The sequence below is a fragment of the Entelurus aequoreus genome, linkage group LG05 (assembly GCF_033978785.1).
Source record: "Entelurus aequoreus isolate RoL-2023_Sb linkage group LG05, RoL_Eaeq_v1.1, whole genome shotgun sequence".
NCBI lineage: Eukaryota > Metazoa > Chordata > Actinopteri > Syngnathiformes > Syngnathidae > Entelurus > Entelurus aequoreus.
Window position 1 is genome coordinate 46,341,980 of NC_084735.1, and position 24,159 is coordinate 46,366,138.

Consider the following 24,159-nt stretch of genomic DNA (forward strand, 5'->3'; position numbering starts at 1 on the left):
TCTCTGCAGCCCCCCAGCAGGTTTGAGATTCATTGATCACATTGTAGGAAACCAGCCAGATGACCAAATGGTGCCAATTTCAGACTGGTAAGATCTGTGCTTAAGAGCACGTACACACGTACACACACACACACACACACACACACACACACACACACACACACACACACACACACACACACACACACACACACACACACACACACACACACACACACACACACACACACACACACACACACACACACACACACACACACACACACACACACACACACACACACACACACACACACACACACACACACACACACACACACACACACTCTGTGCACTACTGTTGCATTTAATTAAACAAAATACTGTACCTATGTTGTTGTTTCTGTACCTTGATGCTCAAATAAGTTGTACAGCTGGTTGGGATGGGCTTACAATGCATTTCATACAATGTGTCCAAGACTATTAAGAATGTAAGAATTTTGCATCAGAACTCATGTTATTGTAATAGTAATTATTTTAGTTGTTTTAAACACGCGTGACAAGTGAAAGAATCATAAGTTAATCACTTTCACAATGTCTGAAAAGGAGTAGTAAAAAGCAAAGTTTATCCAATCCCATATCCTATACAAGGGTTAGTGTGTGTGCCTCACAATCATAGGTGGATTAATGACCGGGCCTACCGGGCCCAGGCCCAGGGGGCCAGAGGCCCCAAGGGGCCAGGCCAACTTGGCCCCGCGGCCGCGACCCAAGCAAAACTACTTTTGCAAAAATAATAATCTTAAGCCCCAAGGGGCCAGGCCAACTTGGCCCCGCGGCCATGATCCATAGAGGGTAAGAGGCCCCAAGGGACCAGGTCAACTTGGCCCCGCGGCCGCGACCCACAGAGGGCCAGAGGCCCCAAGGGGCCAGGCCAACATGGCCCCGCGGCCATGATCCATAGACGGTCAGAGGCCCCAAGGGGCCAGGCCAACTTGGCCCCGCGGCCACGATCCATAGAGGGTCAGAGGCCCCAGGGGGCCAGGTCAACTTGGCCCCGCGGCCACGATCCATAGACGGTCAGAGGCCCCAAGGGGCCAGGCCAACTTGGCCCCGCGGCCACGACCCACAGAAGGCCAGAGGCCCCAAAGGGCCAGGCCAACTTGGCCCCGCGGCCGCGAGCCACAGAAGGCCAGAGGCCCCAAGGGGCCAGGTCAACTTGGCCCCGCGGCCACGATCCATAGAGGGTAAGAGGCCCCAAGGGGCCAGGTCAACTTGGCCCCGCGGCCGCGACCCACAGAGGGCCTGAGGTCCTAAGGGGTCAGGCCAACTTGGCCCCGCGGCCATGATCCATAGAGGGCCAGAGGCCCCGAGGGGTCAGGCCAACTTGGCCCCGATCCATAGAGGGTCAGAGGCCCCAAGGGGCCAGGCCAACTTGGCCCCGCGGCCACGACCCACAGAGGCCCCAAGGGGCCAGGCAAAATTGGCCCCGCGGCCATGATCCACAGAGGGCCAGAGGCTCTCAATCATTATTATCAAAGCTAATTCTCAAATTGGATGGATCACACAACCTCACTCACATATTCTTTATCAATTATTAAAGGTTGTTTCTGAATTTTGATCACAGAACTTAATGCAAATATTCTTGATTGATTGACAAAGCTCATTCTCAAATTTTGATTACACAACCTTACTCTGACAAATTATCATTATCAAAAAGCTCTATCTCGAATTTGGATCACAGAATCTCACTCAAGTATTCTTAGCTGTGCCCCTCCCCCATCAAGTCTTTCATAAACCGGTCTGTTCTTTTAGAATCTCCTCATTTGGTATTTTGAACTCGTGAGAGACTGCTCAAAATTTGGTTTCCTTTCCCTCAGTTCAGACTCAGAGATAATTTGAAATCATTCAACAAGAAGTTTAACGCGCGCACACACACACACACACACACACACACTTGAGTTGAGCATTACTTGGAAATTCTTATATTTTCCATTTTGCTGTTATTATCAGCATCTTCCCATTTTGTCCTTTTCTTTCGAGAAAGTTTACAGTCTGACATTTGTCACTGCTGTCAGTTAATAACTTTTTGGTCTTTGACCCATTTTGTCATTTTCTCGATTCGATCGTCACTGACCACTCTCTCCTGTCTGGCAGACATCGTTGCTGCCATCATAGCTAGCAAGCTGCCTGCAGCGGGTCATCCCTATGTTCCCCGTCCCTATGTTACCCGGGTCCTATGTTCCCCTCTACCGGGGAACTAAGGACCCTTTTTAAAAAAAAGGGTTCTATGTTCCCCGCTGCGGGGAACGTACAACACTTTTTCCAGAAAAGGGTTCTATGTTCCCCGCTGCTTCCAATGCGCGACTAAGTAAGACGCACGCAGACACGCATGACAGAGACGCGTTTAAGTTGTCGAAGGAAGGAAGTTCGCGTTTGAGTTGCTCTATCTGCTGCCGCACGCCCTGTGACAGGTTAGGTTTAGGGATGGTTTTGGTCAGGGCACAATTTCGCCAAAAAAGTGCTCCACAACGCCCTGTGACAGGTTAGGTTTAGGGATAGTTTTGGTCAGGGCACAATTTCGCCAAAAAAAAGTGCTCCACAACGCCCTGTGACAGGTTAGGTTTAGGGATGGTTTTGGTCAGGGCACAATTTCGCAATTTCGCCAGATACAATGCAGGGAACATAGGACCCTTTTTTAGAAAAAGGGTCCTAAGTTCCCCGGTCGCATACAAAGACCCAGGAACAACCGGGGAACATAGGACCCGGGGAACATAGGACCCGGGGAACATAGGCACGCTCCCGCCTGCAGATAGCAACATTTTGGTGTCCTTTGGGAAAATATTTAGAAAGAAGACAAAAGTACACACAGTTGTACAACTATTATCTTTATGATCTTTTTTTTGTTAGTTTCTCTGTTACTGTGTGTGGCCAATTAAGCGACTTTTGGCCATACCTGGCTGGTGACATTTAGCGACTTTCTGGTTGATGTTAAGATTAATAATAGCAACAGTTCTCTTCATCTTAATGCAATTTATTGTGTCTGTCTCTCCACATTTTGCCATTAGGTACTTTGAGCTCTTGTTGGTCAGTCACTCTAAGGTACATTGTTGCTGCCATCATAGCTAGCAAGCTGCCTGCAGATAGCGACATTTTGGTGTCCTTTGAGAAATATTAAGAAAGAAGACAAAAGTACAAGACATTGTACGATTACTATCTTTTTAAAATTATTTGTTTCACTGTGTGATTGACCGACTTTGCCGCTAGATTTCGCGTCTTTTGGCCATACCTGGCTAGCGACTAAAAACATCATTTAGCGACTTTTTGGTTGTGAAGATAAGTGGTAAAAGCAGATCTTCCTGTTGGTCTTCCCACATTTTGCCATTTGGTACTTTGCACTCTTCTTGGTCACTCCAAGGCATTTGTCCCTGCCTTCAGCTAGTCACTTGGCTCTTTTGGAATATATTTCACTGTAATTGGCTCTCTCTCTCTCTTTCTCCTCAGTACAAATCAGCCTGTTCCCTTGCCATTCATCACTGACCACTCTGCTCTCCTGTCTGTCAGACATTATTGCTGCTTGCAGATAGCTTGGGGTCCTTAGAGAAAATATCAGAAGAGAAAAGTACACAATTATCTTAATTATCTTTTTTATTCAGTCAGTCCTTCAGTGAGTCCCAGTGTGTTGGCGATTAAGCAACGTTGGCATTCAATTAGCGACTTTTGGCCATACATGGCTGGCGACTCAAAAAACTAGAAAAAAAGTACAAAAAGTTGTACAATTAATATCTTTATTATCCTTAATTCCCCTGAATCCTAGAGTGTGTTGCAATTAAGCAACTTTGCTGCTAGGTTTAGCGACTCTTGTTTTGGGCATACCTGGCTAGCGACTACAAACATTATTCAGCAACTTTTTGGCTGTTAAGATTAACGTTAATAAATTAAATCCTAATACAATTTATTGTGTTGGTCTCGCCATCTTGCTATTAGGTACTTTGAATTCTTGTTGGTCTCTGCTAAGGTATCTGGCTGTTGTCTTTGCCTTCAGTTAGTCACTTGGCTCTGGAATATATTTAACTGTACTTGGCTCTCTCTTTCTCCTCAGTACAAATCAGTCTGTTCCCTTGCCATTTAGACATTTTCTTGATTGGATCATCACTGACCACTCTGCTCTCCTGCTGTCTATCAGACATTGTTGCTCCCATCATAGCTAGCAAGCTGCCTTGGTGTCCTTTGTGAAAATATTTAGATAGAAGACTAAAGTGCACAAAGGTGTACAATTATTATCTTTTCAAAATATTTGTTTCACTGTCAGTGTGATTGACCGACTTTGCCGCTAGATTTCGCGTCTTTTGGCCATACCTGGCTAGCGACTGAAAACATCATTTAGCAACTTTTTGGTTGTGAAGATAAGAGGTAAAAGCAGATCTGCCTGTTGGTCTTTCCACATTTTGCCATTTGGTACTTTGCACTCTTGTTGGTCACTCCAAGGCATTTGTCCCTGCCTTCAGCTAGTCACTTGGCTCTTTTGGAATATATTTCACTGTAATTGGCTCTCTCTCTCTTTCTCCTCAGTACAAATCAGTCTGTTCCCTTGCCATTTAGACATTTTCTTGATTCGATCATCACTGACCACTCTGCTCTCCTGCTGTCTATCAGACGAATCAGTTGATTCTCTGCTCTCAATTGTCTATGCTAGTAAGCTGTTATTCTCTGCTTTGGAGTGTTGATGCTGGGTTGCTAGTTTTCTAAATCACCTCACACACTTGAAGGAAGCAGCACCGATCATAAACACACAAACAAACTCACACACACTCACACACACACACACACACACACACACACACACACACACACACACACACACACACACACACACACACACACACACACACACACACACACACACACACACACACACACATAGTTGGTTTATCTGTTGTGATAGGCAAAGAGCCAATGTGCAAAGAAAGAAGGGAAATATGGATCATAAACGTTTAAGTGGAGGAGCTAGAAAAAAAATTCAGCAAGAAAAGAAAAAAAAGGAATCAGTTTTACTTGAGAGTGTTCCAAATATCTCCAGCTTCTTCAGTACAAAGACATCTGCTGAAAGCAATTCTATAAATGCTACTGCAAATTCAGCTAAGGTTAGCAATGCACCTGAGCTAGCATGTAGCTCCCAAGATCCTGAGACCACTACAAGTGTAGACACTGAACCAAATGCTTCTGATGCTTATGATTCAACCAATTCAGCAGTAGCCAGTTGCTCGGATGAATGTGAGGTCACTGCACCTCTGGACAGCATAGAAAATGAGCTGAATCTTTCTTCAACACCATCTACAGTGACAACTCTACCTAGTGATCCCGCTAAATGGGCTGAGACCCTCACTGAGTCAATGAAGGAAGTTCTTATTCAAAGAGGTGCAAAATCATTTCACAACCGTCACAGCCATTATCCAGCTTCTGTGAGGAACAGTGGGCTAGGAGGCAAAACCCGATGCCTAAACAATGAACATTTTACTTCACACTTGCCCAATGGACAACGAGTACAAAGAGAGTGGCTGATGTACTCTCCCTCTACTGGTAATGTTTACTGCTTTGCATGCAAACTGTTTTCCCCAAAAACGCATTCTTTTGTGACAGGCTATTGTGATTGGAAACACTCAGAAAGATTTGGTGAACATGAGCGAAGTGCTGAGCACATAACCTGCATGCAAGCAGTCTTGAACCGCGCCAAAGGTGCCACAGTTGATGCAGACCTGTTCAAACAGTTTCAGGCAGAGAGCAGCTATTGGAGGCAGGTGTTACAAAGAGTTGTTGCAGTCATTAAATTCCTTGCAGAAAGGGGCCTTGCATTTAGGGGTAAAAATGAATCGTTAGGGTCTCCTCTCAATGGGAACTACCTTGGTATTCTGGAGGTCCTGGCTGAATTTGATCCCTTTCTAAAGGATCACATCAGAAAGTTTGGGCAGATGGGTCGAGGTAATACCTCATATCTGTCCTCCACCATTTGTGAGGAATTCATTGAATTGATGGGTGCAAAAACCAAACAGGCTATAGCAGATGAACTGCAAGCAAGCAAATACTACTCTATCATTGTGGATTCAACCCCAGATTTATCTCATGTGGACCAATTGACATTCATATTCCGTTTTGTTAGCAAAGAGGGCAGTGTTGTTGAACGCTTTGTGGGTTTTGAGCCCATTACTAGCCATACAGGTGAAAGTTTGGCTAACTGTGTCATGTCTGTGTTGGAAAATCTAGGGTTAGAGCTGTCAAATTGCAGGGGGCAGGCTTATGATAATGCCAGCAACATGTCAGGGAGGTATAATGGGTTGCAGGCTCACTTAAAGAAAAGCAACCCATTAATACACTATATTCCATGTGCAGCTCACTCTTTGAATTTGGTGGGAGTCAACAGCATTGACAGATGTGGAAATGAAGTCTCTAAGTATTTTGACTTGATTCAGTCTATTTACAACTTCACAACTGCATCCACACACCGATGGGACAGGGTATTTGGCAATTCCAACATAGATCTCACACTTAAAGCTTTATCCAACACGCGTTGGAGTTGCCGTGCAGAATCTACCAAAGCACTGTGGCAGAACTACAGTAAAATAAAAGCAGCACTACAGGTTATTTCCACTGATGACACAGAGAAACGAGACACACGAACTGAAGCTGACAGTCTAGTGCGGAAGCTGGATTCACTTGAGATGGCCTTCATGGCAGGCTTTTGGGACACTGTTCTGTCCAGATTTCAGGCCACAAGTCTGCAACTTCAAAAAGCAGACATGGACCTTGGTACAGCAGTTAGATTGCTGGAATCTCTGCGCACCTTTGTTCTCTCCCAAAGAGATCTATTTGATCATTTTGAGCAGAAAGCCTTAAACATGTTGGGTGGCACCCCATCTTACAGGGCTGAACGGACGAGGAAACGTAAAAAGTTTGCTGATGAATCAGCATCCCCAGATGTTGTGCTTGAGGGAAGGCAACTGTTTCAAATAGAGACATTTATTGCCTCTATTGATCAACTGAGTTCAAGCCTTAATCACCGTCTGGAGGCCTACAAACATCTGAACAATTTGTTCAGTGTCCTTTTCTCTTTGGATACAGAGTCCAATGCTTCAGTCCTTCACAAGGCCAAGATTCTCACTGAATCATACCCATCTGACCTCAATGAAAGTCTTGGACAGGAGCTTATACAGTTCAAATCTTTTATACAGCTCAACAACACTGATGAGGAGAGGACCCCTTCAGGACTGCTCAAAACAATAATACATTTTGGACTACAGCCTACGTTTCCTAATACATACATTGCGCTACAGATTTTTCTCACTCTACCGGTCAGTAACTGTGAGGGAGAACGCTCATTCTCTCTTTTGTCAAGAGTAAAAAATGAGCTGCGCACAAGAATGACTCAGAAAAGATTAAATGCGTTATCTCTAATGGCAATTGAGAGTGAGCTGACAAGAGAGTTGGACTTCAATGATGTGGTGGATGATTTTGCAAAATTGAAAGCACGAAAGAAACCCCTTGCTTAAAGGTGCACTGTGTAAGATTTTTAGGTTATTTCCAGAATTCACCCATTCACTAATGTTAGGCTACCTGATTTCATGAATACTTACCACCACCATAAAATTCTAAGTATCCATTATGACTTGGAGAATTGCACTTTTGCCATTTCTGGGAAGTGTCACCTGGATTGTGAAGATAGGATTGACTTTAGGCAGAAGCTTGGTGCTTTCTCTGGCAAACTGAACCTCAAGCTTCATTCTCTTCAGCTTTGCATTCTTGTGCAGACTTTCATCCACAAGGAACTTTTCAACTTCCCCACTATCGTGAAGGGGCCATCAAAAGATTTCAGTGTGTCCAGCATGTCTAGTCTCTTACTCTCCTTTCTTTGAGCCATCTCTTGTTTCTCATCTGCCCTACTCTCGAATTTTGCCTTCATGAATTTACTCCAGTTGAGTTCAACCTCCCTTTTTGCTTGTGCTGCTGCCTTGAAACCTCTGAAGCTCCTGGCTCTTCTGTAAAATTATTGACCTATTGACTGCGTTCAGTGTGCCCAACTTCTTCAGTTTGTAGTCCACCTTGCCACATTGTCTCTCCATCCCAATGTTGTGCACAGGGGTGCCATCAATGTTACTAGCCTGTTCACTGACAGGGTCCATTGGGAAGGTCTCCTCATCCATCCTCTGCCTGGCCAGGACAGTCTTCAGATGGGGCAGCATGAGATCTGTCAGCTGCTTCACTTCATCCAAGTATTCGGCAGCCACGTCTGACACTGAGTTCAGGACATGTCCAGTGCCTGTCCAGCCACTATAGCATTCTTGGAAATGGGCTATCTTGACCTGCATGCAGCCCTTGTACCATGAACTGGCCTACACCTTTCTTTGTGGTGCTCTCCGATGCATGTTATCATTTTACCTTTCTCCTTCTCCTCAAGCTTAACCACAAATAGATACAGACTTTGAGCCTCAATTTGCTGCACAGCTGCCGTTATGCCAATGTGTTTTCCTAAGATATTATTTTATTTTTAATGATAGAAGGGAGGAAAAGGGGGCAAAAATCATGTCCGATTTAGTTTTTTGGGTGGGTTGGGGGGTTTATTTCATGATAGCTACCAACTTCCAATGCATAATATCTCTCAAATGACCCAATGCACCATCACTGAAGTGGGCGTAATCATTTTCAAAAATGTTTATTTTTAGGCCATTTATCCCCTCCCCCTGTGTCTGTGTGAAACCTGTGCTTGTCAGTGTCTGTGTGGTATACCTAATAGTGTGTGTGCAGTATGTGCACTCTTCTGTACAGTACAGTGTGCATGTCTGTTCACAGTATACAGTATTTCTTGCATAGTGCGTGCGTGTGTGTGCGCCCACACGCGCGGGGGGTTGAGGGGCCAAGACCATGTCAGGCCCAGGGGGCCAAAATTTCTTAATCCGCCCCTGCTCACAATACAAAAGTCCTGGGTTGGATCCCTAGTGGAGTTTGCATGTTCTCCCCGTGACTACGTGGGTTCGCTCCGGGTACTCCAGCTTCCTCCCACCTCCAAAGACATGCACTTGGGGATAGGTTGATTGGCAACACTAAATTGGCCCTAGTGCAGTGGTTCTTAACCTTGTTGGAGGTACCGAACCCCAGCAGTTTCATATGCGCATTCACCGAACCCTTCTTTAGTGAAAAATAAAATTTTTATTTTTTTCAAATTCAAGACAAAGTTATATGTTTTTGGTAACAGTTTAGTATGGGGAACATATTCTAAGTAACAAAGACTTAATCTAGAGTTATTTGGACACTAGGGGAACATATTCTAAGTAATAAAGACTTAATTTAGAGTTATTTGGTTCGGGTTAGGGTCAGGGTTATAATAAGGCCATGCAATAAGGCATTAATAAGTACTTAATAATGACTATTTAAGAGCCAATATGTTACTAATTTGCATGTTAATAAGCAACTAATTAATGGTGAATATGTTCCCCATACTAAAGTGTTACCATGTTTTTTTTACTGGTGCATAAAATGAACCGTGCATGAACATCACCTTGTTCAAACAACAAAACCAACAGAGTGCATAAACTCACAACAAATTACACACCTGCAAATCAGTCAGCTGTTGCCGTATCCGTAATACTCCGATAGGGAGAAGTTTGTATTTACACGATGAGTCGGGTGTGTTTTGACCTCCGCCGAACCCCTGAGGCCGACTCACCGAACCCCTAGGGTTCGATTGAACCCGGGTTAAGAACCACTGCCCTAGTGTGTGACTAATAGCAACTATAAAACAGTAAATATTAAGAAGGATGCATGCTCATTTTCTATTTGATGGCAATAATCACACAGCCCTGTGTTATTTTTCCCTATCAATTTCAGTGAACTATTTAAAAATGTATGATATAACCTCATTCTTGTAATGATATCTTTATTTGTCCTATTTCTATTACCTCTTATTATTCCTACACTCGTCTGGACTTTGTAATACTGCCTACCTTTTGGTTCTTTATTCAAAATATCCTGACATTTTTATTTACTTCTATTTCAACCATACTTTTCACTTCTGCTTTACTGTGATTAATATCCATGTTTATTCCAGTTTCAGTTGTTGCTTGCTCTGCATCCCGATCTGCTAATTCGTTCCAATCAACTTCTACGTGACCAAGTACCCAGAGAAATGTTACCACTTCCAGCTTTATTTATTCTAAAGACTGTATGAAGAATTTCATATATTAAATCAATCATCAATCAATGTTTATTTATATAGCCCTAAATCACCTCTCTAGTTTCTAAAGCTATATTTTGTATACTGATTTTTGCACTGCTGCGGTCCGAGCACACAACTTTACTTGCTTTATTTTCCTCTGTCCAAATTAACGCCTTGTAAAATGCTCTCAATTCCCTTGTGAAAAAAACACCCCAAAATGATAAATTGTCACTAACTATTTAATTAAAAACTGTGTTTTCTATTACATAACTGCTTAAGTTCCTACTTTATTCTTAAAGTTTGAGATGTATCTGTATAATATTTGACATATTCTCTTTTTTTTTTTTTTCAATACATACTTCTATTTGATCATGATTTAAACTTCTGTTCTTTGTAATTGCAAATCCCCATCTGGAATGTCGTATATCCACTGCGGTATGCTAGGAATTGGTATATTATCATCAATTTCAGCTATATATCTCCTATTATCAATCCAAAGATGCACAGTGCTTCTGATTGTTTTTGTTTTTTTTATTGGTGGTTGTTTAGATTTAGGCTCAAGGGACTCACGAGATTGGTTAACTTGGTCAGTCACGGCAAATAAATAAATATAGAGTAGTGAATGAGGAAATATCAACGTGAGAAATTTCAAGTGTGATCTGAGAAAGAGTTAAAATTTGTGACTGTCACACTCAAAGCACAAGACTTGGCAGCTCTGCATGTAAACTAGGAAATAAATGTTTATATACTAATTTATACAGAAGGCTTAGCACCGTAGAAAGAAACTGAAAATAGATCTGAGCTCCACATGTGGTTTGTCCTGCTTCATCATCACAAGAAGAGTTGAAAATGACGCTGATTGGCCAAAATGTGCGAAATTGGGTTGAGTTTTTTCACTTCAAGATGTAGCGTAATCCTTGTTCTGGGTGAACGAATCCAAGTGCAAGTTAGTCTTCTTTGGTTTTTGGCTTATTGAGCCATCTCCTGAAATGAAAGTATTAAGTGCTCAAGTATCCATCCATCCATCCATTTTCTACCGCTTGTCCTTTTTTCGGGTCGCGGGGGTGCTGGAGCCTATCTCAACTGCATTCGGGCGGTAGGCGGGGTACACCCTGGACTTATGTCAAACTAAATGGTTAAATATTATCAATGTGTCATTTTGCATTCTTACTAACCACAAGTCTCCATTGTCTTTGTCACTTTCCTAAATGGGTACATAAAGAGAATGAATGTACAGCTAAAAATGCTACACCTTTATTTGCAATTGCCCTAATTCATTGGTGGGAAGCTGTAGAGCCTCTTGCAGTAATGATGTTCAATGTCCAGTGGCATCTGTAGGGTATTATGTCCGATAATATCGGACTGCAGGTATTATCAGCCGATAAATGCTTTAAAATGTAATATCGGAAATTATCGGTATCGGTTTCAAAAAGTAAAATTCATGACTTTTTAAAACATCGCTGTGTACACGGACTTAGGGAGAAGTTCAGAGTGCCAATAAACCTTAAAGGCACTTCCGTTGCGTGCCGACCCAGTTACATAATATCTATGGCTTTTCACACACACAAGTGAATGCATGCATACTTGGTCAACAGCCGTACAGGTCACACTGTACAGGGACGGTGTGGCGAGGTTGGGAGAGTGGTCGTGCCAGCAATCTGAGGGTTGCTGGTTCAATCTACCACTATGTGTCCTTGAGCAAGACACTTCACCCTTGCTTCTGATGGGTCTGGTTAGCGCCGTGCAAGGCAGCTCTCGCCATCAGTGTGTGAATGTGTGAATGTGTGTGTGTGAATGGGTGAATGTGGAAATAATGTCAAAGCGCTTTGAGTTCCTTAAAAAAAAAGGTAGAAAAGCGCTATACAAGTACCCATTTACCATTTACCATTTACCACTGAGGGTGACCGTATAAACAACTTTAACACTGTTACAAATATGCGGCACACTGTGAACCCACACCAAACAAGAATGACAAACACATTTCGGGAGAACATCCACACCGTAACACAACATAAACACAACAGAACAAATACCCAGAACCCCTTGCAGTACTAACTCTTCCGGGACGCTACAATATACACCCCCGCTATCCCCTAGTCCCCGCCCCCACCTCAACCCAACACCCCCCTCCCCCAACCCCGCCCACCTCAACCTTTTGATTGATTGATTGAGACTTTTATTAGTAGATTGCACAGTACAGTAGATATTCCGTACAATTGATCACTAAATGGTAACACCCGAATAAGTTTTCAACTTGTTTAAGTCGGGGTCCACGTTAATCAATTCATGATAAAAAAAAATACCACAAGCCATGCATTTGCCGGGAATCGAACCCAGGTCAACTGCTTGGAAGGCAGCTATGCTAACCACTATACCAGCAATGCTTAGTATACCACCAATGCTTACCTCCTCATGTTCTCTCAGGGAGAGCATGTCCCAAATTCCAGGCTGCTGTTTTGAGGTATGTTAAAAAAAATAATGCACTTTCTGACTTCAATAATAACTTGAGTTGATTTATTTTGGAAAACCTTGATACATTGTTTAATACATCCAGCGGGGCATCACAACAAAATTAGGCCTAATAATGTGTTAATTCCACGACTGTATATAACGGTATCGGTTGATATCGGAATCGGTAATTAAGAGTTGGACAATATCGGAATATCGGATATCGACAAAAAAGCCATTATCGGACATCTCTAGTATTAAGTATAAGGTTTGTCTTTCGCCATGTATGGGAACTCCAAACAAGATAAACAACAAAACGTGAGTCTTGCAGAAATAAACATTTGCACATTATTTCATGTCAGATAAAGATACAGCGGACAGCCAAAATAAAATCACAAATCAAACCATTAATTTTGCTTTTAAACTGAGCCTTAAGTCCTGTCTTGCAGTATAAATACATCGTTAAATCACAAATACGTTTTTATAGTTTTATAATTGTTTTTAGTTTATTTTTTTCGTATTTTATACATTTTTAGCATTTAGAAATCATACTTTTTTAAATATGTATCCCAATTTTAGTTGCCATATTGTTAGGTAAGTAATGACCGGTTACAAGCATTTTTTTTGTTCATTGCATACAACAGCCAAACATGTAACTGAAACAATAACAACCGTAAACTGCTTATTTAGCATATTTCATCAAAGTTTGGATAAGCTAAATTCCGCATACTCACATACGTTGTATCAACCATTTTTTGGTCCCCCACAAATTTCCACTTTCGCGTTGTAGGGGGCGGTCTCTTATAGGGGGATGTCTATTACTATGTCTGCGGCCCCAGCGAGATCTACTTAGCCGTGCCAGCAACTTGAGGGTTCCGTGTTAGATTCCAGTTTCCGCCATCCTAGTCACGGCCGTTGTGTCCTTGGGCAAAACACTTTACCCTTGCTCTTGACTGGCTGTGGTTGCTCTTTGCATGGCAACTTCCGTCATCGGTGTGTGAATGTGTGTGTGAATGGGTGAATGTGATGTGTAATAAAGCCCTTTGCGTATCATTCCAGGTATAGTAAAGCACTATAGACTTTTTTTGTTTTGTTTTGTTTTGTTTTTTTTCAATTTCTTGTGCGGCCCGGTACCAATCGGTCCACGGACTGGTACCGGGCCGTGGCCCGGTGGTTGGGGACCACTGCTATAGACCATTTACCATGGCGGATTCCTGGTGGGACTGACTTATGGTTTAATGTGTGCTCTTTAGACCGACGTAAAGGGCCTGAAATGAACACATGTCCAAAGTACCTTCCTTGTAAGAAAAGGCTCCTCCTTGTTTCCCATGCTGCACATCCCAGGTATCAGAGGTGTTTGATGTTCCATCGGTTCTGGTCCATAGATGACAAGCAGATCCACACAAAGTACAGTGCACTCAGGTCCATTGTGGTCACCAATTATGAAGAAACCATTAAGATGCCAATCAATGAACCTGCTGTGGGAAACAAAAAGTCACAAATACAGGTGGGAGTTTATTTTTGTATACAGTGCATCCAGAAAGTATTCACAGTGCTTCACTTTTTTCACATTTTGTTATGTTACAGCCTTATTTCAAAATGGAATAAATTCATTTTTGTCTTCAAAATTCTACACAAAATATCCCATAATGACAATGTAAAAAATGTATTTTTATTTTTTTAAGTTAGCAAATGTATTAAAATATCAACATAAGTATTCACAGTTTTTGTTCAATACTTTGTTAATGCACCTTTGGCAGCAATTACAGCCTCAAGTCTATTTGAATACGATGCCGCAAGCTTGGCACAGCTATCTTTGGGTAGTTTCTCCCATTCCTCTTTGCAGCACCTCTCAAGCTCCATCAGATTGGATGGGAAGCATTGGTTTTCATCCAGGATGTCTCTGTACATTGCTGCGTAGTCTGGCCTGCATGGTATAGTAAACAGACGCAAGCCATTTCTTAGTAAAATATTTGCCAATATGTACCTAAAATACTCTCAGACTTTAAGAAACATATTTCTCTTGTCTGACTTGACAAAGATTGAACTCTTTGCCGTGAATGCCAAGCATCCTGTTTGGAGGGAACCAGGCACCGCTCATCACCAGGCCAATACCATCTTTACAGTACAGCATGGTGGTGGCAGCATCATGCTGTGGGGATGTTTTTCAGCGGTAGGAACTGGAAGACTATTCAGGATAGAGGTAAAGATGAATACAGCAATGCACAGAGACATCCTGGATGAAAACCGCCACATATCATCCAACCTCATGGAGCTTGAGAGGTGCTGCAAAGAGGAATGGGAGACACTGCCCAAAGATAGGTGTGCCAAGCTTGTGGCATCGTATTCAAAAAGACTTGAGGCTGTAATTGCTGACAAATGTGCATCGACTAAGTATTGAGCAATGGCTATGAGAATACCTATGCATGTGTGATTTTTATGTTTTTTTATTTTTAATAAAATTGCAAAACTATTTAAAAAAAAAACATTTTCACATTGTCATTATGGGGTATCGTGTGTAGAATTTTGAGAACACAAATGAACATATTCCTTTTCAGAAGAAGACCAACAACAAAATGTGAAAAAAGTGAAGCGCTGTGAATACTTTCTGGATGCACTGTACTTATATGATATTCAAGCGATAGCTGAATGTGGTGTTTCTATTGTACATGCAGGAATATGTTGACTACAACGGAGGCCCAGGCGTTCAGCACATCGCCCTCAACACATCAAACATCATTCAAGCTGTGAGTGTTTAATCAGTTTGGTAATCCCAGTTTGTCCACACGTGGCCTTCCAAAATGGACAAATAAAGACTTGTTTTACTGTAATCCCATCTAAAGATTGTCAACCTGCGCGCCCGAGGGATGGAGTTCCTCTGCGCACCTGATGCCTACTATGACAACCTGCGGCAGAAGCTGAAAAGCGCCAAGATAAAGGTGAAGGAGGACCTCGACCGTTTACAGGTAAATTGATGTTCAACTTTATCAAGCATGCTGATATACTTTGTCGCTTCGCTGCCATTACATGTCAGTAATACCGATTTCCTGTAAAGGAATTGAAAATCCTGGTTGACTTTGACGACAAGGGGTATCTCCTCCAAATCTTCACCAAACCTGTGCAGGACCGACCCACACTCTTCTTGGAGGTCATCCAGAGGAACAACCACTTTGTAAGTGACCATATATATATGCACACACACATACACACACACACACACACTTTACACGACCCATTTTTCATTTAAATAAATTATCTGGTTGACAGCACTTTGTCTGGCTTGACTGCACAATGTGCAATTCTCTGCCAAAATGCTAGAGGGCAGTGTTTTCTCTAAAGTGAACAAGCACAACTCTGTCTCGACCAGTGGTTCTCCAAAAAATGTTCACCAAGTATCACCTCAGAAAACACTTGACTTTCCAAGTACCACAATAATGACCAATATTAAAATACAGTAGCATAGGCCTAAGTATGCATTAAAAACAAAGCGGAGGTGTTATATAACAAGTGTATTTAATATTTTGGGCCATTGTAACAATACGGGGACCTTGTGGTGCGGTTGGGAGAGTGGCTGTGCCAGCAACCTGAGGGTTCAATCCTCACCTTCTACCAACCTAGTCACGGCTGTTGTGTCTTTGAGCAAGACACTTTACCCTTGCTCCTGATGGGTCGTGGTTAGGGCCTTGCATGGCAGCTCCCGCCATCAGTGTGTGAATGTGTGAATGTGGAAATAGTGTCAAAGTGCTTTGAGTACCTTGAAGGTAGAAAAGCGCTATACCATTATACACAGTTTGAACAGTATAACTGCATTTGAATATTTCATTAATTGATTTTTTGGCATACCACTAATCACTGGTCTAGATATAGTAGTAAATCAACTTAAGAGTGCCCCAAGTGAAGAATGTTTTGAGATAAGAGTTGTCTCATGGGTAAATACTATTCTTTAAGTTGCAAGAAAATAGTTGCGTTACAAGCATCCCGCCATTAGTTAGGGTAGCAGGTGGAGAAAATCCTCAGTGCTGAGCTCTGTAGAACTTGCACCTGACAACGCTGACAACAAGCTATCCATACACTTGGGTAAAACGGAATACATCCTGTTTGGGTCCCACATCAACCTTAAGAAAGTCAATGACTTCACTATAAAAGTGGGTGACATTGTTATCACCAGGAAAGATGAGGTCACCTACCTAGGTTCAATTCTAGAGGCTAACCTTTCCTGTGATAAAATGGCAACCAAGGTAATCAGAAAGGTTAACCAACCAACGAACGAGATTTCTCTACAGAATCTCCTCTCTGGTCAACAAAAGCACCTTGAGGATTCTGGCGGGAACTCTCGTTCAACCCTTTTTCGATTACGCATGCACCTCCTGGTACCCCAGCACCTCCAAAACCCTCAAATCTAAACTCCAAACATCTCAGAACAAGCTAGTCAGATTACGTCTAGACCTCCACCCCAGATCCCACCTCACTCTTACCCACTTCTCTAAAGTGGGCTGGCTCAAGGTGGAGGACAGAGTTAAACAACTTGCACTGAGCCTAGTCTATAAAATCCACTACACCTCCCTGATACCGAAGTACATGTCAAACTACTTCCTTAACGTAAATGACCGCCATAACCACAACACCAGGGGGAGCTCCACTAACCACGTTAAACCCAGATTCCGAACTAAAAAAGGTCTTAATTCATTCTCTTTCTATGCCACATCAATGTGGAATGCGCTCCCAACAGGTATAAAAGAAAGGGCATCTCTATCCTCCTTCAAAACCGCAATAAAAGTCCACCTCCAGGCAGCTACAACCCTAAACTAACACCCTCCCCGGATTGCTAATAATCAAATGTAAACAATCAAATGCAGATACTTTTTCTTATGCCTTCTGATCTCTCTCTCTCTCTCTCTCTCTCTCTCTCTCTCTCTCTCTCTCTCTCTCTCTCTCTCTCTCTCTCTCTCTCTCTCTCTATCTCTCTCTATGTCCACTACTTGCTGTCCATATCCTACCCCCTCCCCCCTCCACACCCCTGATTGTAAATAATGTAAATAATTAAATGTGATTATCTTGTGTGATCACTGTATTATGATGATAGTATATATCTGTACCATGAATCAATTTAAGTGGACCCCGACTTAAACAAGTTGAAAAACTTATTCGGGTGTTACCATTTAGTGGTCAATTGTACGGAATATGTACTTCACTGTGCAACCTACTAATAAAAGTCTCAATCAATCAATCAATCAAATAAAGCAAATGTCACAGTGAACCCCGTAAGAGCCGGACATAACATCTGGTTTTACTCGCTAGCATTAGTTTATAGCTAGATATGGACATAACTTTGTATTCCAACCCTGGGAAGGAAAAAAGCGGTAGAAGGAAAAATGCTGGGAAGACAAAATAGATTATATTTTTTAAACTAAAGAAATATAAACCCATCAAGAACATGACCATGAAGCAGAATGAGTCTAATGCCAGCCAAGTATTTTAAAATAATATCTAAATGGCGGACGTTTATCCATTAAGATATAGAGAAGCTGCTGATGGTGTGTTTGATTGAGAAGCAGCTGAAAAAAGATAGCATAGAAGTCCGCTTTCCAAGGTAAATGCTGTACATTATTATTACATTTATCCAGGGATGTGAAACATTAATCTGGCCTGTGAGATAAGTTTGTTAAGTGTAAAATTGAGCTGCATTTTTAAATTAAAGAAGCTGCTGTTCTAAATGTGTCCACTGGATGTCACAATAGTAATTTTGTTAGGCAGGCAAATAGTTTATACCGGGGCAATCAAGTATATCAAGTAAGAGGTACACGGTAAAGCGGGGCTGCGACTCCTCCCCCTTGACCCAACGTAAAACAAACAGGAGTAAAACAAACAATTGGTAATTCCACTTAAAATGCTGCCTGAGACACTCCACACTGATATAGTCCTGTGAAGATTATTGTCCTCTGTGCAAATTTGAAGAAAGTGAACAGTGTGATTTACTGCAATACTGTCCGTCTTTTAAGTTTTTATTTTTATTTTGTAGAAATTGTTCACAGCTTTTATTTTTCTATCGATGCACAGTAATGCCTAGAAGGCAGGGAGTAACTCAACCCTCTTGAATAGTTTCTACCTCAGTTTGTATGGTTTGTTGTGTTAGCACAGGATTAATATGTGGAAATGACAAATGAGGTAGTTGATACATAGAAGAGTTTTTATTAGAGGGGGGGGGGGGGGGGGGGGGTTACCCACATATGCGGTCCTCTCCAAGGTTTCTCATAGTCATTCACCGACGTCCCACTGGGGTGAGTTTTTCCTTGCCCGTATGTGGGCTCTGTACCGAGGATGTCGTTGTGGCTTGTACAGCCCTTTGAGACACTTGTGATTTAGGGCTATATAAATAAACATTGATTGATTGATGCTTTATTATGTTTTTTGTTCAATCCTAGATGGGCTATGACCTAAAGTTTAATTGCTTTGTAGATACACTGAGATTAAGTGTAAATTCAATGTGTTCTTCATGGAGTTTTTGATAGTGCACCAATTTTGTACGCAGAATTTAACTTGAAGTGTTTTGTCAAAGAGGATTATTTGTGATATGTACATTTTGTGCTTGTTCTATTTTGGGCCGAAGTAAAACAAAAAAAACAATCTGAAGTTGTCAAATCAAAAGTTGATGCAATGTTATTGACCCAATGAAAATCTGCTTTAACACATAATAAAGCTCAATAAATGCGCTAAAAATAATCCATAGTAGGCCTTGGCCGGATAAATGAATCAATAAGTCAATAAAAATTAACTGAAAATCTCTGTTGTCATCGGGAAGTTGCCATGTTTTCTTTGTCTGTCACTTCCAAACAGGATACAAGAGGGTTCACTCTGTGCATCTCTCTCAGTATCTGAGAATGCCCAATTTATTGGAAAGTGATAGCAAAAATCCCCGAAAAAACCACAGTGTAAAAAACTGCTCAATATTTATTGAGGTACAATTTTTGCTAACAAAGAATGAAAGTCATTTTTATTTTTAGAGTTTGTTTACTTATTTCAGAAAATTAAAAGTTCTTCATCTTCCAATTATAATGGTAAAAAACAAGTAATATAATGAGAAATCAAAGTTTATTGCGTTTGAAAGGAATACTTGCAATATTATTATTATTATAAATGATGATTACATTATTGCTTCATTTGTTTCAAAATAATGTTGACAATATTATCCTTAATCAGCAAAATCAAACAGAAAATGCATTTATAACAGTTTAACGCATTAATATTAACATTAGTGTCATTTTTCTATTCTTTGCTTTTGTAATTCTTCCACTTCATTCGCCCACTGAGACCGCAGGTCCCTGCAGGAAAGGGTACTTACGGAGAATGGTCTTTTAAATAAGGTGACCAATCAATCACAGATCCGTGGCCCCCGTTGCCGTTCACACAAGGTTCAAATGTTTTTGAGGCGCACATCAAAACTCGGTGGGAGTGTTTGGAGGGGAGGAGCGAGCCCTTGTTCTGACAAAACCGTGCTCAACTCGACAGGGCATCACAGTTTGGCCAAACCTGGGCGCCATGACACTATAGCACATATGTCAGAGTCAAGGCCCGCGGGCCATATCCGGCCCGCGAGAAGGTTTTTTACGGCCCTTGGGATGATCTTGATTTATTATTAGAACCGGCCCGCAGACCGCAGATCTTTTTTTTTTTTTTTTTTTTTTTTTTTTTTTATTTATTTATTTTTTTAGACCGCAGATCTTTTACACGCACCAAGCGGATGCCGGTCCAAGGTTCCGAAAGGGGGCGAGCGGCCCGCCGGGACGCGCCTGCCGGCCGAAGGGCTGCAGCCCGGCCGTCAGTCGCGGAGCCCGCCGTGCCACGCGCGCCAAGGGGGCGGGCCGAAACCCGGCCCCGAGGCCCTGAGACTTCTGCTTTGTTTCCCCAAACCGCGCGTCACCGCCGGGCCCGCACCACCGTCGGGCTGCAGCCCGAGCGTCGGTGGCGGAACCCGTCATGTGCCGCGCGCGCCAAGCGGAGCGGGGGGGTCAAGCGGGCCGAAACCCGCAGGCCACCCCCTCACCACGAGGCCCTGAGACTTCTGCGTTTGACCCCTACGCGCGGCCCGTCGGGACGCGCCCGCCGTCAAGCCACGAGGGCCAGCCGTCGGGTCGCGGAGCCCGCCGTGCCACGCGCGCCAAGGGGCGGGCCGAAACCAGCGGGGGGTTTCGGGCACCCAACTCGCCTCCCTCCCACGGAGGGAGGAGGGGGGTTTAATGTGAACATTACTGTGCAATCACATATTTAGAGTTTTTACTCAATTCAAGTTTAAAAGTTAAAGTTTAATATTTGTTTTCACTGCATGTTACTTCTCCTTAAACAAAGTGTTGTTTTTGATTTATAGATTTTTGCACTTTATTTTATTGTATTTCAATTTAATTATATTTTAAAAATATTTCAGTTGAGTGGATGATAGAAAATTGCTATTATTGTTTTTTTCTTTGAAGTAAATTTAGCCCACTTTTGCTAAAATAGAAAATATAGGCTACTGATGGTGCCTTGAATACCGGTTTCTTTCATTTAATGTTCATGTTATGGGGATTTTTATATAAAGGAAATTTGTCTTTTGTGTCTGTTGAAAATTAAAGATTACTGACAGAGCCATAAGAAAATATTGCTTTATTTATCTGATCATATTGGAATATATTTGTTAGGTTTTCAGTAGGTTCAATTAGGTTCACTAGACTATATGCGTCATTTAAAAAATTTTCAATGAACATTCGAACAGTCCGGCCCTCGGCTTGTAGCTAAATTTTTTATTTGGCCCTCCGTCCATTTGACTTTGACACCCCTGCACTATAGCATAATGAAGACTTTCCAGCAGGGGTGTCCAAAGTGCTAGTTTTTTGCTGACCCTCGACATGTTCTGAAAATGATTCATATTAATGAGGTATATTAGACATAACACAAACAACTGTTTGCTATGTCAGCTGTAACACAAGAGCTAAGATAATCATTGTTTTTCAAATAGCTTAGCACAGTGTTGTCATGTCTGTTCATGTTTTTGTTTTGGTCATGCGTCTTGTCTGTTCATGTTTTTGTTTTGGCTATGTGTTTGTTTTTTGGACTCTTTTTAGTTCCTGGTTGCACTTCCTTGTTTGGTTTGGTTTCCATGGTCACCCATTAGTTTTCACCTGTCTTGTCACGCACCTGTTTCACGTTTCGAGTCACGCACCTGTTTTCCCTGATCACGTCACTATTTAAATCTGTCTGTTTCTGTTGTTCGTCCTGGCGTCCTCACACATTCACACTCCTGCCACTCTGATGATCCATGCTGCTCTTTTTCATGTTTTTGCTCGTACCAAGTAAGTTTTGTTTATTAAGACCACAGTTAGTGTTTTTGTTTCTTTGTTCATAGTTTTTGTGCCCACGTGCATGTCTTTTGTTTCTTAGTCAAGTTTGTATTTCCGCCTTTGTGCGCGCCTTTTGTTTGCTTCCTTTTTTTTGCTTCCTTTTTTTTGTAGTTTATTAGTGTTAAAAAAAAAAAAATCATGTATTCAAACTCACGTCTGGCTCGCGCCAATTTTCCATTGCCTTCTGGAGAAACACAACCCGAGAACCTAGTCATGACAAGTGTTTTTCAACCTTTTTTGAGGCAAGGCACAATTTTTTCATTAAAAAATCCGGAGGCACGCCACCAGCAGAAAACGTTAAAAAATGAAACTCCACCAGGTCGTCGTGCCTTATTTTGAGTTTGTTGGTGTTTTCTTGTGTGTAGTGTTTTAGTTCTTGTCTTGCGTTGTTATTTTGTTTTCCTGTAGCAGTTTCATGTCTTCCTTTGAGCGCTGTTCCCCGCACCTGCTTTGTGTTAACAAGCAGGGCTATTTACGTTGTTGCTATCCTTCGTTGTGTGGACATTGTTGATTGTCATGTCACATACGGATGTACTTTGTGGACGCCGTAAGTTTTTGCCATCGTCCAGCATTCTGTTTCTGTTTACTTTGTAGCCAGTTCAGTTTTACTTTCGTTTTGCATAGCCAATGCCTTTTCCTTTCCCTTTCGTTCATTTTTGGTTTAAGCATTACATACCTTTTTACCTGCACGCTGCCTCCCGCTGTGGTCTGCATATTGGTATCACAACTAAACCATCCTCGTCTCACCCGACACATTTCGACTTTTACAAAGCAATTAACTACCTGCTGCCACCTACTGACATGGAGTATTACGTGGTAACCCTGCCGAGTTTTACACAGCACTGGCACATAATTTTCAGATTAAAATCATTGATTTGCAAAAAATATTTTTTGGACCAATTAGGTAAAGTTGCATAATTTCTCATGGCACTCCAGACAATATCTCACGGCACACTATGCCGTGTCACAGTGGTTAAAAAACACTGGCTTAGCATATGCTGGTCCTAAAGATGTTTGACGGGGTTGAGGTCAGTACTCTCAAATTCTTCCAAACATGGACCTCGCTTTGACTCACAAGCTCGTTCAAACTGCTAAGACGACTGCGAGAGTGCACCTCATGTTCCGCACAGAACTTCCCCTTGGTTGTGTGTGCGCCAGCAGCAAAGCAGATCTGAACACCTGTTAAAGGATCACAAACCCCGTGAGCACGTTCACACTTGCAACATTCAGTAAATCAATCAGGCAAACACTCAAAGGCTTGCTGCATCACCACAAGGCAGGTGGAATCTTCAAAACTGTGTTGCACCTTCAGTCGTCATGGGTAACTCTCCTTACCTGAACCAGTCTGCAAATGCATAAAAGTGAGAGAGCGAGCAGAAACCACAGCAAAGAACTGTCAACATTCCTAATATCTACATGACTCAGCAGGTCCAAACATCAAAGTATTAAGAGGCCTTCAAGGCAATAAGAAATATGACAGAAGACTCTTTAGCCAATTAACCGTGTGTGTGTGTGTGTGTGTGTGTGTGTGTGTGTGTGTGTGCGTGTTCCATCTGCAGGGCTTTGGGGCAGGAAACTTCAAGTCTCTCTTTGAGGCCATCGAAAAGGACCAGGACGCCAGAGGCAACCTCACAGTGCTGACAGCAGAAGGTCAGGCTGAGGCCTTCTACTGATCCTCTGGATCGACATCTAGAAAACAACAAATCTTGAAGCATGTATATTAGAAAGCAGCATTGATGTGTGTCACAACTTTGCAGAGTGGATGGGACAATGAATAAATGAATGTCACACACACCCACACAATCGTTGATGTGTTTGGGGTTTAAGGATGATTGTTTGCCTCGCGGCCGCTAACTTTTGTACATGATGCAATACTGCCTGCTCCGAGTGTGTACACCACGTAACATACACACACACACGATATCGGTTCTTATATGTTATGCAACAAAAGTACTTTATTATGATTATTTTGTATATTCATGAGAACCAGCCATGCAGTGGACATTTCATTTTAGTCTATTTTGCCAGAGTTGGAACATTCAGAAAAAAATAGCAGGAGTGCTCTACTGTTCTTTAAAAAGCTACAGTAGTCAAAGACCATCTTCAGCGGTGTCAAACTTGTTTTCATGGAGGGCCGCTTGTCACAGTGAATATAATGTA

General features: G+C 42.2%; 1 protein-coding gene across 1 annotated transcript in view; it reads left to right on the top strand.

Annotated features, from left to right (window-relative positions):
• hpda (4-hydroxyphenylpyruvate dioxygenase a) overlaps positions 1 to 23,811 on the top strand; it is a 35,216-nt gene extending 11,405 nt beyond the window's left edge. The window contains exons 9-14 of the mRNA XM_062048258.1: positions 10 to 87; positions 13,973 to 14,135; positions 15,304 to 15,375; positions 15,472 to 15,594; positions 15,684 to 15,800; positions 23,559 to 23,811. Coding sequence (XP_061904242.1) covers positions 10 to 87; positions 13,973 to 14,135; positions 15,304 to 15,375; positions 15,472 to 15,594; positions 15,684 to 15,800; positions 23,559 to 23,672 — 667 coding nt within the window. The 3' untranslated portion in view covers positions 23,673 to 23,811. The remainder of the gene's footprint in view (positions 1 to 9; positions 88 to 13,972; positions 14,136 to 15,303; positions 15,376 to 15,471; positions 15,595 to 15,683; positions 15,801 to 23,558) is intronic.
• The last annotated feature ends 348 nt before the right edge of the window (positions 23,812 to 24,159 follow it).